General features: G+C 39.8%; 1 protein-coding gene and 1 long non-coding RNA gene across 2 annotated transcripts in view; one reads left to right on the top strand and one right to left on the bottom strand.

The window, feature by feature from the left end:
• Positions 1-140: 140 nt before the first annotated feature.
• LOC138137291 (uncharacterized) lies at positions 141-1,263 on the top strand. Its single transcript, XR_011161677.1, has 2 exons — positions 141-290; positions 1,079-1,263. It is a non-coding gene; the product is annotated as an uncharacterized lncRNA (long non-coding RNA).
• Positions 659-17,037, bottom strand: part of ss (spineless) — a 69,661-nt gene continuing 53,282 nt past the window's right edge. The window contains exons 3-8 of the mRNA XM_069056610.1: positions 3,674-3,774; positions 3,531-3,620; positions 3,150-3,359; positions 2,803-3,097; positions 2,610-2,751; positions 659-2,562 (exon numbers count right to left, since the gene is read on the bottom strand). Of these exons, the coding sequence (XP_068912711.1) occupies positions 1,320-2,562; positions 2,610-2,751; positions 2,803-3,097; positions 3,150-3,359; positions 3,531-3,620; positions 3,674-3,774 (2,081 nt within the window). The 3' untranslated portion in view covers positions 659-1,319. The remainder of the gene's footprint in view (positions 2,563-2,609; positions 2,752-2,802; positions 3,098-3,149; positions 3,360-3,530; positions 3,621-3,673; positions 3,775-17,037) is intronic.

Here is a 17,037-nt window from a genome sequence, read left to right as displayed (position 1 = left end):
CATTTCTCCGAAAAGAGATAAAATGTCTTTTCGAGTGCGAAACACGTGGTTCACATGATTCTTGATTATAATCTCCTCTAAGATTTATTTCAAGGTATTTGTACGACTAAAATGAGTTGCTCTTCTAAATAACAAGAGAGTTTAGGTACTTCAAGTACAGAGTGTCTATAAATGATTGTGGGCGTTGAAAATTTGCCGACTCTTTCACCAAGTGTGATCTACGATATGCAGCCCTCAAAACAAATTGGTTTTACTGGTTGCCTATCTTAAAAAGGTTGGTGCTTCAAGAGGTAAATGAAATGCATCATTGATAGATTTCAACACTCTCAACAAATTACATATTTATTGTACACTTGAAGAAGATAAATCAGTGACTCAGTTAAAAAAGTAATAATGAAAATTAAAGAAATGGCTCGAATTTATTCAATACTTAACACCTTCCTCAGATTCTGGGAGCTTTCCCGTTGATTTTTCTTCATTTACGCTTCAAGACTTGTAAGATGTTTATATTCTTGAACTATGAACTTAAAAAGTCTCTCATTTGAGTGTTCTTTATTTACGTTTTGAATGAATTTACACTGGGAAACCAGATTTTGTTGGCCCTGCAACCATCTACGCTGATTAGATAAACCTAAGAGTTGACAAAACGGGAAAAAATTCGTTTCGTTTCTATTTGTAATATAATTTATTTTATTTTTATCATTATATAATTTTCATACACGTTACAGGTAATACAAGATTCTTAAACGTTAATGTACAATTGAAAGATCTTTCAGATTTGTATGGAATGTAGGCGCACAGGAGGATCGTCCCTAAAAAAAATCAATAGTACATTTATTTATGTTTAAGTATATATTATATTTTTTGTTGAATAATGTTTTCCCCTTAGTTTTCGTAAATAATGTCATTTTGTAAATAGTCATAGAAAACAATAATTTGCTGAACAATAAACTATCTTCTACGAATTATATTACTACATTCATAAATAATAATGTACAACATATACAAATAACCAGTTGAATGACTAGCATGTTTTCACTGCGTAAAAATATAAAAATAAATAACAAATTATGTTTAGGTACTAATGAACAATCGAGGCGTACGATGCTGCCAACTAAGAAAGAAATCGCAATCACTTGACGTACTAGAGTATCAGAATCCATAACGTCCTAATCGAAGACATCGACAACAAAAACACAATGCAGGAAGATATGTTTTCTGTATATATCATCATCGTGGAGTAATAAATGTATGTGCAATTTATTGAAAGTATTTATATTTGTATGTACATGAGCCGGCTCGCAGCGCGGCCACGTTCATCATAGAACCATAACTACCCTCGAGTTGTGGTGGTTGTGATGTGCGGGATGGTTCTGGTGTGGACTGTCGCCGTCGCTGTTCTGGACCGGCTCAGACTTGTTCTCCTCCCCGTTCCACTTGCACATCTCCGGGTTGCTGATTTCGGCCAGGCTCTTGAGAGCCTCACAGCCCTCCGACGTGGGAGTGGAGTAGTCCTGCGAGGGCGAGCGCGTCGTGGAGGCGGGCGAAGGGTTGATGTGGTTGGAGCCCCACATCAACACCGTCTGGCGCGGCATCTCTTGAACGCTGGAGGTGACCGGCGAGAAGTGCTCGTGTGCGAGGGAGTCCGCTTTGATTTCCTCCATCTTGGGGGTGAGCAGCCCCGCGTTGACCGGCGGCGACGAGTGATTCGACGAGATCCCGTCGATGGAAGAATGCTTGGAGATCTTGCACGGCTTGCCCAACTCCATCACCTGCACCGGCTGGATGATCCCCGAGGAGGGACTGACGGAGTAGGGCCAGCTGACGTCGAGACACTTGCTGGAGTTGGTGACGACGTAGCTGCGGGAGGTGTCCACGTAGGCGGGGTATTTGGTGGGCGTGTCCACCACTTGCTGGCAAGGGTAGAGCTTCTCGTCGACGGGCATGCGGTAGGAGGCGTGGTGACTAGCTGTGGTGGGGGTGGGGTCGTAGGTGGGGAAGCCGTTGCCCACGTACGGACTCGCGGGCGCCGAGTGGTGGTACTCGGGGTAGTAGGTGCTCAAGGGTCTGTACTGGTGGAACAGATTCTCCGTCGTGGCCAGGTATCTGTTGTCGAGGGCCGCGGGGGCGGGGTACAGCCCGTGCTGGAAGTTCGAATGGCTCATGTAGGAGAGGCTGTGGTCCGGCGTGGCCGTGGGGTACGTCGTGCTGTACATGTTGTACGCGGCGCAGCCGTCAGGCGTGATATAATCCACCGCGGGCATCGGACTGACGACCGCCGCCGTCACCGTCGCGTTCGCCGGGGGCGTCACCTGACCGCTCGAGGAACTGTGCGACAGTTTGCGCTTGGTCCGACAGGTCGACAAGAAGTCTCTCAGTTGGGTTTTGTACCTCCGGTTCACCCGAGACGGAGTCACCGAGATGTTGTGTTGAGCGACATTAGGAGTACTGCTCAGGATTTGATCGCTTTCCGAGAAGTAGCTGTTTGGAAGCCCCGCGTCCAAGTAACTCACTTTGAAGTCCATGGTGCGCTTGCCGAGAAGATCCCGTCCTTCTTCCTCCCTGCAAACTACAAATCAACCCAGATTCCTCAACCCTCCAAGACTCACATGAGAGGTCGATGCGTGCTTATCACGAAGTCCGGCTTCGAGTTCTTGTAGACCAGCCTGGAACTCGTCTGCAACCATTGCCACTGCCCGTCTTTGGTCTGAAACCTGTACGCTATCATCCCCGACGCCCCAGTTTTGAGTACTGCAACAACACCCCTTCACTACCAACACCCGCACCTTCCCAACAACTCACATTCTTGATGGGCACTCGCCACGTAAGCTAGGTCATCGTAGTGGACCAGGTCGTACCCTCCCATGTTGGCCAGCTCGGAATCGGAGTACCCCAACAGCATCTTCCCTCTCTGGTCCATGGAAACCAGCGCCAAGTCCAGTTTGTGTTTGCTCTTGAACATCACTTCTTTCTGAGGGATCTCGAGCAAGGACGGTGGACCGAAAGGTGTGCAAATGGCGAAGAGGGCCAGAGGGGCTTCGTCGGACTTCCGATTTTGTCCGTGGAGCACCTTCACTCGACCTCGTATATCTAAACGCTGCAAAAACGCGTTGAGTGTGTTAACAGGAGACTATCCATTGACTACCTACCAAAAAACCGGAAGTATTATCTAGGAGACATCGGAAGCGCACTGTGAAGCTTCTCTCTAACAAATGACAGTTTTCTGGTAGGAGAACGTCTTGAAGACCCATGTTTGCCGATTCGGGTGGAAGAAATGAGTTCCACATCAACTGCCTCTGCAGTTCTTCGCGGTCTTCGGAATGCACCAACTCGTATACCGACTGATGGACAATATCTGACTGTAAAAAAGCAACAGTTACAACAACTAGTTTGGAGCAGGCGACGTACGCGGGTCAAAATATCAAAAAAAAAAAGTAAAATTTTGGAAGTGGAACTCACTCAAAACGGATACTTTTGGAAGTTGCAGTTGAGAGGTGATCAAAATTAACAATTCGTTTGGAGTTTATTACCTGGTGAAACCCTAAGTACCCTTCTATGCTGTGCGTGGCGAAAAAAACTTCTCCCTCACACGTCAGGATCATAAGGAATCCGTTGAGAGCCTTGAAACGATCGAGTTTAACGACGCTTTCTCCTTTAGTGTTATTGTTATTACCTGCAAGAACATTTCGCCGTCGAGAGGAGTGTGGTCGAAGGCGGTGAGATCTCGAGGTCGGTGCAAGCCGCCGCCGTCATCCTTATCTTTGTGCATAACAACTAGAACAAAGATCGACTCATTAATTTTAATTATCGCCAGTCTGATTGCTGCAATATAGACAGATCCCTCCGACTATTCGAAATTAGCAAAGAAACCTGGGATGAGCATGAAAATGAGCGTAACACTGTGTTATTACGTCTAATTAGCGTTATCGTACTCGCTTATATGCTCTGTAGTGGAACAATCGGCCAAGGAGCGTGAAAATCGCAAGATGTAAACAATTCTGTGCCAAGACGGCTCCCGCTCTTAGCAGTACCGACAGTACCACCACTAAAATCTATCAAAGATCAGCTCCCGCTCTTAGCAGTACCGATAATATCTAAAATCTACCAAAGATCACTTGAACTGGAAGAGTAGGTACCGACAGTACTACCACTAAAATCTACCAAAGATTGAACTGGAAGCCCTTTGGGTACTAGACTCTTACTATTATTATTGGTTTTCCGCGGCTTCATTACGGGCGCTATCGCCGCCCCATCTCGCCGCCGCCGCCGCTCCAAGGAACAAATTGGAATTTAAGTGCAAATTAATTACACTTCTCGAATCCATCGGGCGACCAAGGCGACCGCAGCGCCCTCTCTTATGCAAATGGTGGTTTCGCTATCTTATCGCGAGCTGTCGGGGCGATCGCAACTGTCAGACTCCGCCCCATTTGTGTAAGGGAGCAGATAGGGATCGACCGTGCGGATCTTGGGGGGAGCATGTCCCGCAGGGAGCCGTCTCGGGACCTGTGATGATCGGCCGCGGCCACGTGACGGACGGCGCGGTCACGATGATGCAGCAACTTGTCACGTTTAACCTGTCTATTCAATAAGCGTTTAATGGGCACCGTGATTGGAGTGTGGCAGGTGTTATTACGGCGGGAGTAAGTCATCCGCACCCTTTATTGACGCAGGGCGCCGTCACGCGTCACTTTCCACAAAAATCGGGCCTAATTGGGGAACCGGTCGGCGGCGAAAATCATTTCGGGATCGGAGTGATTTACGATCGGCGGGATTAGGAGCGCCGCAGGGCGCAATTATCAGTCCGTTTTTGTTTTCGTTGGTGACGTACTTATATCACAATTAAGGCTCAGGGGTTTTTTTATCACATTTTTTACAGAGCTGGGCGCTGCTTAATCAATCCATTGTTGTTTTTTACATTTTTTATAAACAATTATACTCGTATTATTATTATTCCTCTTATGCATATCTAAATATGGTATTCTTTGAATACTTTATAATTATTACCTGCACGTTGCTACACCTAAAAAAATATTCAAACAAGGTTGTAGTAATCAACAAGATTCTTTGTCTTATTTGTTATAATTCTATTCTCAAATTAATTTGTACAATTAAATCCACGTAAATAATTTACAAATTTCAAGTGGATTTAATTAACTTGGTCAATTAGTGACTTAGTGATTTAATTAAGACTTAGTAATTAAATCTTTATAATCAAATTTTATCAAAATAATGAAAGATAAGTAAATGTGTCTAAACGAGGTAAAATTTTAATTAAATAAAATTAATTTATTTAACGATGATAATTTCTGACATTACTAGTGGGTGGCCAATTTGTGATAACTAAGAAACAAAGAAAGATGATTTAATGAAAACAATTGAAAAATACCTACACGCAGCCAATGGTGTTTGGTTTAAATTAATTTAAATACATTTAGATTAAATTAACATCAAATTTTAACTAATTAACGAATACAGAAAGATACTTAATGTATTTGAATTAGTAATCAATTGAAAACTAACTGAAATGATTTGAGCATGGAAAAGAGAAATTCGTTTGAAGAAAGATTGGGTGAAGTGGACAGGGCGGGGCTTCGTTGTCCGCGTTCTCCCGTATACGGTGCCCACGTGACATCCACTTCTTGCTGTGTGTGAATTTGTCGGCAGCGAAGGTCCGTTGGTGAATCGGACGCGCAGTTTGAGAGCGCGATGCATCCTGCGGGGCCTCGAAACCGTATAAATTGTGGTCCGCCTAGGCGGGAATAAATAAGACGCGTTGAAACGGCGAGCGAGCGTTCCCATAAGTCAATAAATTTTTCTATTTGACGTGTTAGTTTACGATTACAATTATGAGATATTTATTAGAGCGGGTACCCATAAGGCAGACATATTTATTAGTGGTGGAAATAAAACAAATAATCCGTAATAAATACAGTACATAGTTATAGATTCATGGTGAGCCGGTCGGGCTGGTGTATAAGATTGGGCCGCCGTAAAACACTAAATTATATAGTGTTTTTGTATATTGATTAGGCGAGGGTAGACCGCAAGTCTGGCGCTGCTCTGCAGGAGGCCCCGAGTATTGATCAAATAAATATGGTTTACGAATAACCTGCCTGTTATGTTCCAGGCTTTTAGACTTTTCATTTCGACCGGCGTATTATCATGACTCATCGCCGATATCATCGCTGAAAAAACCGACTCTTGTCACTGAAAAACCCATCGGACGCGATTAAGTGACAGCAGGAGCCAGCAGGAGCGCGATCCGGAATCGATCGCCGATCCCAACGATACCAACGACCGTTTTACCGCACAGAAAAACTGCACTCAAATAGGAGTCGCAGGATTTTTCAGCAGGAGCGTCATGAAATTGCTGAAAACTGCTCATCAGGAGCACCTGAAGCCGCAGGAGCGAAGTCTAAACGCGGATGCAAATCAGGAGTGCTCTGGACAATTGTTCAGCAACAGCACCGCAAAAATATTGTTTTGGGCGCCAGCAGAAGCCAGCAGAGGTCGTGACGGAGTCGATCGCAGGATCGCCATCGATGATTCTTTACCGATTTGTGCATTTGAAAAATATTTGTCGAGCAGGAGGCGCAGGATTTTGTCCGACTGAAAACTCTTTGGTTCTTGCAGGAGCAATTCCTGCAACTAAGAACTTGTTTGGGGAACCAGCAGGAGCCGATCGGAACGCGGATTCAGCGAACTGCAGGAGCATTATTAGCAATCGTTTCTTCAATTTTGACAGCGTTTGAGGTCAGCAGGAGCGGGATCAGTGACTTTTGTTTGTGAAAAATTCTTCAGAGCGCCAGCAGGAGCGCGAACGATCGCTTATCAGGACGGGCGTTATCGCCACAATCAATTAATGCCACTGTTTTAATATTAATTGATTTGGAATGCTTGTACTTGTATCTAATTAGCAATCTGTCAGTGATTTTTTTTATTGTTATTATTATTTTTTATGAAAGTCGTGTTGGTGCGACTGCTTTTAATTTAAATCGTTTTTCCAGCATTACAAGTCGTGAGTTGTTCAATAACGTTAAAAATAATGGAAATAATAACAGATAATGACAGATGGACTACCGATATGGTGTAATGACATCAATTTCTCAGTTTTCCATTAGAATAAAATTAGAATAATTTAAATAAATTAGTTTTAGAAACACAACAATGTATTGTGATTCAGGCTTGTTATTGATAGTAATTTATTTAATTACCACCCGATTGAACTTAATTGTGCAATTTTTAATGAATTAAAATTAAATTAAATTAAATCTCATTTCCTAATTCTTTACAAATATAATACATTGCTATCCATTTTTCTATTTAAGAAATTGTAAATTATTTAAATTAAGAAACAAATGATCAAATTAATTGTTTCCAATAACTGAGTAATAACTAAGTAACTAAAAAAAAAGTACTTAATGGAATAGAGCTTTATTACTTTACATACATTTTTTAAAATAAAGAAGCAATTATGTACTAAAGTAATTAACAATCAATCAAAAGTAATAAAATTTTAATTTAGATTATTTTGAAGAGTATGACCATAACCTGATTATTAATTAATTTTTAATTCATTTTGCTGGACTAGAACTGAACAATTTGACAGTATAAAAAATTCTATGTAATTGAAATTAATTTTGTAAAACAATTTTTATAAAGAATAAATGTTTCTTATTACGATAATTTTCTCGTGTGGCTTCCAAAAATGTGCCATTAATTAATTACTAATTAAAATTAATTTGCATAAAAGAAAGTACAAGATTAATTCATGAATTCACCATTTATTGTACAAAAAAGTTTGTAATTTATTTTTAATTAAAACAAATCAATACTGGAAAGGAAATTAATAATTTAATTAAATTAATAGAATCTGACGTCGATTAAAATATTTTTAATATTTATTGATCTATTCTAATTGAAATAAAATTGTAAACAATAATGTAACTTAAGTTAAAGCTAGAACTGAGATTTTAATTAATATTAATTAATTATTAATTATTTGGTGAAGTAAATTTTAATCATTCATTCGCTTTTGTAGCTAACAATTCAAAAATTTGTGAGTAATCCAATTTATTAAGTTATTTTCTAGATAAGGAGAAATTTACAAATTAATTAAATTACGAAATCACATAAAATTAAGAAATTACCAACCAAAATTTAATTAACATCACACTTTAATTAATAGAAGGTTCTTCTGATTAATTAATTTATAATTTGGTAATTAAGTACTTAACTGTCAAATTTGATTTGGTAATTACTAAGTTTGCTTTGCTTATTTTAGTAAAATTATGAACAAACTAAATAACAGACAACGAATTGTGTAGGGCTTAGGTTGCTACTCTGTGGAGCACCACTCTAAATGTAAGTAAAAATAAACACAATAAAGCAACGAATTTTGAGTTTTGGCAAAGTTTCTGACATTTTTTTTTGCATCTTCAGTGGATGTTACCACTTTAATTAGAAAAGTGTTTGACGTTTCGTTGCGCAAGCACCCTCGAGATGTCAATTACAGTCAAAATGAAATCCAGACCGGTGAAGAGATCAAGAGAAAGAAAGATTCGTGTGTTACGAAACAAATGGTACATTATCTAAATTATAAAGGCCGGCCTCGCGACCACATTCTAGGAAACGAAGACGCGATACGTTGCGTTACCATTACCTTGAGCATAGCCTAAAACCGCCTTGAGAGTCTGTTATAACAGTCATTAAATCATTTAACCCGTACGGCAGACAGCGCCGATGTTAACATAAATCCGACGTAATGGTTAGTGCTTTCTGTGCATGTAATTATTTTGCCAACGATTTCGCAGACACACCAACAATTTCGATTCGATCGGATTTTTACCAAAGTCAAAGATTTTCGTTTCCTGCCGGAGCGCAATCATCACCTCGGGCCTTGCAAAAACCATCACGATCAACTTTTACCACTTTGGTCACTTCTGGCACTGCAGCCGATGCAGCACAGATTCGTTCCGGTGCACCCTATAATTAATGGAACTCGCTTCCATCTAATTAAAACTTAGTCCGAAGCGTCCGCGTTGTAGGTTAAGGGTTACATTAAATCGTTAAAGATGAGTAATTCCTGTTAAAGATAAAATAATTATTGTGATTACTTTAATAGCCACCTAGCATCGACCGCCGAGAATTAGAACGAGTCGTTTCGAATCCACTCACAAGAGAATTTAATTCTAGCTCTTGGAGTTAATGTAAATTGATCAGGGGAAGGTTAAGAGCGGCCACGGAGGCGAGGATTTGTGGGCGACCCCCGTACGGTTACATCTCACTACTGGTTGGTTGCGGATTTACAGATATAAGGGAGAGCAAGGACCAAAGAAATACGACTAGAAGTTAAATGTGGTAAAATGTGATTGATTTTCCCAGTTGTTGACCTCAACTGCGTTTCGGTCTTCAATCTCTGGGCTTGGCACAAAAAGACTCACTTCTGCTCTTTATGATAATTTTTTTCAGGTCTAATATCAAACAGGCTAGGGTCTGTTGAAGCAGTCTTTGCTGCAGGTTTTTGATGAAGTTTTTTGGCAGAAATAGTTATTTACGAACCGAGTGCGAAAAGACATTTTTCGCGCATGAGCGCAGTATTTGAGACACGAGCGACGAAGGAGCGAGTGCTTCATTTCCGCGAATGTGCCAAATACGTCTTCGCGTATCGAAGTTTCTACAATATTTTTAAACGAACATTATGTCTGATTTGTCGTGTATTTTTTTATTATTGCAGTATCTCATGGTCAAATTTTTTCAAATTTTCCCTATGTTCTACCTTCAGATTCTTGTTTTTATTGTATGCAGCAATATTATTTTGTCTTTATAAACGCTCCTGGTACTATTACATCTCACTACTGTGTGGTTTACTACAATTAGAATATAAGAAGAACTGTTGATTGTCTCTGACGGGTGATCCATTACTTCCGAGGAACTAGTTCTAACGTGAACATGTTAAGCGCATTAGAACTTGTATCCCGAATATCTCCTGAATTATCTCCTGAATAGAATAAGTTTAGTTTGTAGTTTGTTCTTCCTTTAGTTATGTAAGGTATTATCCACTAGGTTTAAGATTAATGCGCCCCTACAAAAATCAGTCATAATCAATCACAGAAAATGTGTCACCTCTGGAAGTAATTGTGATCACCTTTTTTATTCTCTTTTCAATTTCTACTTCTTGCAACACTTTTTATATTTTTTCTTTCTTCTGGAGTGGGCTAGACGCATTTTTGCCCACGGATTCCTTCATTGCATTTGTAAATATCCATCAACACCTTGTGTAAATAAATACTCATTCTCTTTTTCCACTCATCACCTGCGACAATTTTTTGTAACAGATCAATTAAAACAGCACTTATTTGCCAGTTACAGGTGTTCTGATGGAAAAACGTGGAGACATTGACCCAAAACATTTGCAGTTTTTTTGTTAACTTCTTAAGACCAGATTGCATTCCATGCATCATTTTCTGAGGTTGCGTGTCTTAACACAACCACTCACAATAACAACGTGAAAGGGAAAAAATCACACAAGAATTTTACCTTAGAAAATGTGCAACAAATACACATTTCAATGTTTACTGGTAGGACCGAGCGACAGTTAAATTGGAAGTAGCTCTTGGTGCAAGACGGTGCGCAACACCACACTGCTGCTTTGGTAATATTTCAGTTGGCCTTCGATTGTTTTTATTTTGTTCAAAGAAAAACCACATCGATTCGTCTACTTTGGGGATTAAATTAACAAGACTAAATTTTTATAAAAAGTAAATGATGCTTGTAATTTCCACGATAAACTGTTGCCTTCGGTCATACATTACGAGTGAACAATATAATATAATAAATTGCTTGTATAAACTCACATTTAGATATCCTATCGGTTTTTTTCCACATTACATTTTTACAGTGTTTCATAGATTTTTTAAATTACACCGAAATAAATTATTCCGAAAATACTAATTCCACTGAAGTAATAAATGAATGCGGTGTTATCAGATCCGGCGGTTCTTTCGATTAAAAAAACACCAAATATTAACGACCTTGTAAAGGCGAAACTTAGATCGCAGATTGGCAGGAAAAGAATATTGCAGGACAAAGGAAACAACAAAATTACGGTCGAGTAACAACGTTTTTATTATTTTTTGTCTTATTGTAATTTAGCATTTTTGTGGGGTATCCACAAACCCTCATGTTTCTTCTGCAAAAATGTACATACTTTAAAATTGTAATTTTATTATTTATTTTTATTGCTACCAATTTTATACAATTTGGACGTTCTTGGAAGTCCCAGTAAATTCACCCTTCTTAATTGTCAAATACATTTGTTGGACACCTCCCTAGAAACTGAGTCTGTATCCGTAGTTACCAGTGGGTGAAGGTTTCTCTTTCGTTCACTTCAATTTCGCTCACTGTCTTTCACTCACTGGTTTTCATTTACTCTTAAATTTTTCCAATTCTTTCTGATTACGTAATTTTGATTTTTTAGGCAACATTTAGTACCTCGCGGCACTTGACTCTTCCAGAACATCATCAGGAGCATATAACTCTTCATTATCCCTTTCAATTTCCAAAAATGTGATTTATTTTTATTTCAAATTTTGAATACAAAGTTTATAGCACTCGAGAGTAATGTCGCTTTCGTTCACTTGAATTCAAATTGCACGCAATTCGCGTGAACGAAAGCTTTGCCTCACTCTTACTGTAAATAACTATTACCCTTTTAGCACTTTATCATATGCCATACATTGTTGTATTATACCCACGTGAAACATTCTTGGACCCTGAAGAGATCCCTGATGAGCGCCTTGAAACTTTTTTCTTGAACTTGAATTAGATATTCAAATATTTTTTATTACAATGAACAAATTATTTCCGTGTTAAAAATCACTGGACCCAAACCACCTCCCTGAAGTACACCGGGTTACTAAGAGTTTCATTTTTGTGAATAGTTTCTAAACAAGCCGCATAATAATGCAACAGAAAAAAATTGTTCACTGACGAATCTTGGTTTTATAAGATAGACATTTTTTCACTGATGAGTCTTGGTTTTATGAGCCTGGTCAAAATACGCAAACATTTCGCATCTCGTAAAATCCACTTGTCACTCTCTTGGGTCCACTCGATCCATACGAAATCGTGGCCGCGATAATTCCGTCGTAATTAAAAATATTAATTAGAATTTAAATAGTTGTGGCACGTTCGTGACTACGTAGAATTACCGATCCGATAAACGTGCGAGCTTAGAACCGTTCATGCCCGTATGACAGCCCATTCATAATGCCGACTTCATTATTTGAAGATTATGCTAAATATCCCGCGTTTGGGGAATTATAGATAAGAATTTGCATTTTGCCGATAAGAAGTGACCATTAGGCTTTAGGTGGCCCAACAGCACGCCCATTTTTTCCCGTTCGCTTTCCTTAATCGATCACTTCATGAGGTCACTTAATGACCTCTATTATGTGAAAGCTCGACCGGCTACGCGAAGCTCGCCCCGAAATAAAATTAATAAGCTGCATTAATATTAAACAAGTCTAATGCAAGTTTCATGTCGGGGTAAATGGCTACGTAAATAGCTGAAGAGAAAAAAGCACGCGTGTTGATGATGTGTTAATTGGCTCCGGGTGGAAATTTGTGGGGTGCTAAAAATTCCAAAAAAATAATACGCAAACGTTTGGGATCATTTCCGTCGAACCTGTAAATCCGGGTCGTGTCTCCCGCTCCGGCACAGTAGCACGAGGTGTTAAGAGCGTGGGTTGTCCGGCCCCGAGTTGGAATTATGTTTGTTCTTACAGCTAATGTATCTGTAAGAAAATCTCACATTTAATGAACCAAGGCAAATTTATGTGGAGCTGGTCCCGATATCGGCCGCGCCACGGAGCCATCTCCTCGGGGCCATCCTCCGGTGGGGTGATAAGGCAAAATAATTACCCGGACGGCGGCGGGGGCGGGGGACTGCGGTGGCGCGTCGTAAATAACGGGGCCTCTCTGTGGGTTAATGAGCTCGCGCCGCCGACAACCCTTTTATTTATCGCTCCCCGCCGTCCCACGTCTTGGATATCTTCGGTGACGGTCCCGTATTGAGAGCGCTGCTTTTATTGTCCGACATTTTACGCCTCTTTAATTAGCGACTTTGAATTCGAGGTTTACGAGAGCGACGGGTTTGTTCTCCTTTGTGGGGTAATTGCGATGGGGGTAATAAAGTCCGACGGGGTCGGGGGACTTCATCAAACTGTCTTGATTAGCTTTTATAAATTCATTAAATGGAGATATTTTACAACTTCGCTTTGGAAGTTTATGTCCCTACTCATGTCCCGACAGTCGTTATACTGCCATTAAAGCAAATATGTAATATAATGTATTAACTGACTTTATTTATTTTTACCCCATCACTACGATTTATGACTCTAAAATAACAAATTATAAACAAAACAAAAAATAACGAGAAATAATAATAATAACGAACAGAAAGATTGTAGGTTTCATTACGCTGACTAAAAAATATAATCAACTATTTTTCTATCTGTGGGTCAATTTGGACCCAACTTTCAAAGCGACCATTTCTGGTTTTCTAGTTGCTTTTCCATTATTCAGATAAGAAAAATGATTTGTTTTGTGTATTTCAGCCAAAACTTTTTGAATGTATTAAAGATTTCCACTCTGTAGTCTCGTTTTTCTCTAATCAAGATAAATTGTGATATCTGACTATATCAATTAGGTACAGCATGGTTCAAATCCTTGAAATGCTATTTTAAATACACGTTCGATGATATACGATTTGGGTCACTTTTGACCCAACTTTGAAAACTAAAATTTCTCGTTTTCTAGTTGCTTTCTATTAAGATTTTATCTGTTCTATAATTAAGAAATTAATAATGAAGAAATTAAAAAAAAAACAATGATTAGCCTGGATGTCCTGACTCCTCAGCCATCGAGGCCCCTCCAGTCTCACCGATCCTCCGTTCAAATTGTCATTTAGCATTGTCTTCGGCCTGCGTAGGTATAAACTAACTACATTTCGGCATTGCGTGACCTGTGCATATATTCGTCTTCGACCCCGGCACGCGATGGTGCGCTCCATTCGTCGAATTCTGATTGTGGCAGGGCCACGTGCCATTGTTCCGGACTCCCTTGCCGCCGGTCGACGCTCGGACCAAATTCGCCTTCTCCAACTCCTCTAATTCTGTTTGATTTCGCCGGAAACGGGAACTGCGACTCCCGCCCGAGTCACCAAACGTCTGTAATTGCTGTCCACGAGCGCCAGAAATTGCTTCTGGTGAAGTGCCGAAATAATGGCTTCAAGAAGGGGCACCCGACCACTCAGCTTGGGGTGAAATGGTAATCGATAGTGCCTTCACTCATCTACACCTTGCATTCATTGTCCTTTTCTGGGTCTCTTCGTCCCGTGCAGTCCTTGTCGTCCTTGCATCCTCGTATCTTAGCTTTCTCCAGTCAAGATTTATTTTCTCTAGTGCCTTCGTCTTACTTTGCAATACACACCTCTTCTAAAAGTTCTCGTTGGTGGTGCAGGGCATCCCTCAAGGTTCCCCAATGGTGCCATTCCTCTCTCTATACTATAATAATGTTTTTTAATTTCTCGTAGGAATATATGGTGCAATCCGTCCGTTTGGGGAGCCTCCCGCCCCCCGTCTTGGTCTCCGGGCCGCCATTACGGGCGTCGCGACGAAAGGAGGGGCGGTCGTTGGTCGTCGTGGCAACGGCGAATTGGCAGACGTTGCCGGGCTCGAATTTAAAGCGTCTCCCCTGATTAAATCAGAATTTTCCTTCGGTGCGCCAGCCCGATCGATCGGCGGCGTTTCCCGCTGAAAATCAGCTGATGATCGCGTAACTGTTTGACAAAAGAACACATAAATACTCATACAGAGTCCACGCAATAGCGTGCGCCCAACACTCGACGATCCCGGCTGCAGCGGAACACGCAAACTGCCACCGAGTCGGGCATGTGAAGTGCCAGACTTCAGTCTATTGCATATTTTCGGGAAATATCCGTGTCGGGGATCGCGCCTTCCTAATTGAAATAAATAACTTCGCGTTCCGACCAGACGGCGAAATAGTCCACGCGAATACCGCGCGAGCCATCCGGTTTGCAGTCTTCGTGGGAGACGTGATTTATTGGTGCGGTGGTGGGGACGGATGAGTAGCCAAACATGGAGTTAAGGAGAATGCAAGAAGAAACCGTTCAACATCTTCTAATCCTAGAAGAAACATTTTCTTACTAAATCTCTTTGTTAACCGGGCGCTTCGAAAACGTGTCGAAAACAATAGTTAAAGAAAAATCCTGGAAAAAACTGTTTAGGACCTTCATAATAAATACAGTATCTTCTAATTCTAGAAGACATTGTGGATCATCTTAGTATTAAATCTTTTTGCTAAGTGAGTGCTTTGAAAACGTTACTTTCTTCTAATCCGTGAAAACGACGAATGATTATCTTCCTACGAACTACAATATTTTCTAAAACTAGAAGCAACTTCTTCCTACTAAATATACTTTGTTAACGGAGCGCTGTGAAAACATCACTTTTTTGTAATTTTAGAAGAAAACGAATGAGTATGAAGACGTGAGACGTTGTGCCGAAAGAGATAGTTAAGGACAATGCTAGAAGAAACTGTTCAGCATCTTCCCACTAAATATCGTATCTTCTAATCCTAGTCTTATTATTAAATCTGTTTATTAACCCAACGCTTTCAAAACGTGTCGAAAGGGATAGTAAGAGAAAATCCTTGGAAGAAACTGTTTAGGATCTTCATAGTAAATACAGTATCTTCTAATTCTAGAAGACATTGTGGATCATCTTTGTAATAAATCTTTGTGTTAAATGGGTGCTTTGAAAAAGTTACTTTTTTCTAATCCTTGAAAATAACGAATGAGTAGGTCCACGTGGTGCCAGAAGAGATAGTTGAGGAAAATCTTGGAAGAACCTGTTTAGTTTCTTCAGTATCTTCTTACGAACTACAATATTTTCTAATACTTTAAGAAGCAACTCTTTCCTACTAAATATGTATATTTTATTAACCGAGCGCTTTGAAAACGTGTCGAAAGAGATAGTTAAGAAAGATCCTGCAAGAAATAGTTTAGGACCTTCAGAATAAATACAGTATCTTCTAATTCTAGAAGAAGACGAATCAGTAATGGGTAGGCCCACGTGACCACGAAAGTTAAGTTAAATTAGTTAAGGAAAATCCTAGAAGAATCTGTTTAGTATCTTCCTACAAATTACAATATCTTTTAATACTAGAAGAAGCTTCTTGCTACTAAATATTTTTTGTTAAGCGAGCGCTTTGAAAACGTTACCTACTCTTCTAATCCTTGAAAATAACGAGTGCGTATGTCTACGTGGTGCCAAAAGAGACAGTTGAGGAAAATCTTAGAAGAACCTGTTTAGTCTCTTCAGTATCTTGTTACGAACTACAATATTTCTAATACTTTAAGAAGCACCTCTTTCCTACTAAATATATATATTTTATTAACCGAGCGCTTTGAAAACGTGTCGAAAGAGATAGTTAGGAAAGATCCTGCAAGAAATAGTTTAGAACCTTCAGAATAAATACAGTATCTTCTAATTCTAAAAGAAGACGAATCAGTAATGGGTAGGCCCACGTGACCACGAAAGTTAAGTTAAATTAGTTAAGGAAAATCCTAGAAGAATCTGTTTAGTATCTTCCTACAAATTACAATATCTTCTAATACTAGAAGAAGCTTCTTCCTACTAAATATTTTTTATAAGCGAGCGCTTTGAAAATGTTACCTCCTTTCTTGTAATCCTAGAAGAAGACGGATGACTATGCAGATGTGAGATGTGGTGCCGAAAGAGTTAGTTAAGGAAAATGATAGAAGAAACTGTTTATCATACTTTCTACAAAGTATCGTATTGTCTAATCCTAGAAGAAATTTATTTATACTATTTTTTTTGTTACCCGAGTGCTTTGAAAACACTACTTCTTCTAATCCTTGAAGAAAACGATTAGAATCTTCTAATCCTAGAAGAAACTGTTTACCATCCTTGTATACCAAATCTTTCTGTT

The sequence above is a fragment of the Tenebrio molitor genome, chromosome 8 (genome assembly GCF_963966145.1).
Source record: "Tenebrio molitor chromosome 8, icTenMoli1.1, whole genome shotgun sequence".
In the NCBI taxonomy this organism is placed as follows: domain Eukaryota; kingdom Metazoa; phylum Arthropoda; class Insecta; order Coleoptera; family Tenebrionidae; genus Tenebrio; species Tenebrio molitor.
This window is presented reverse-complemented; position numbering and strand designations above follow the sequence as displayed.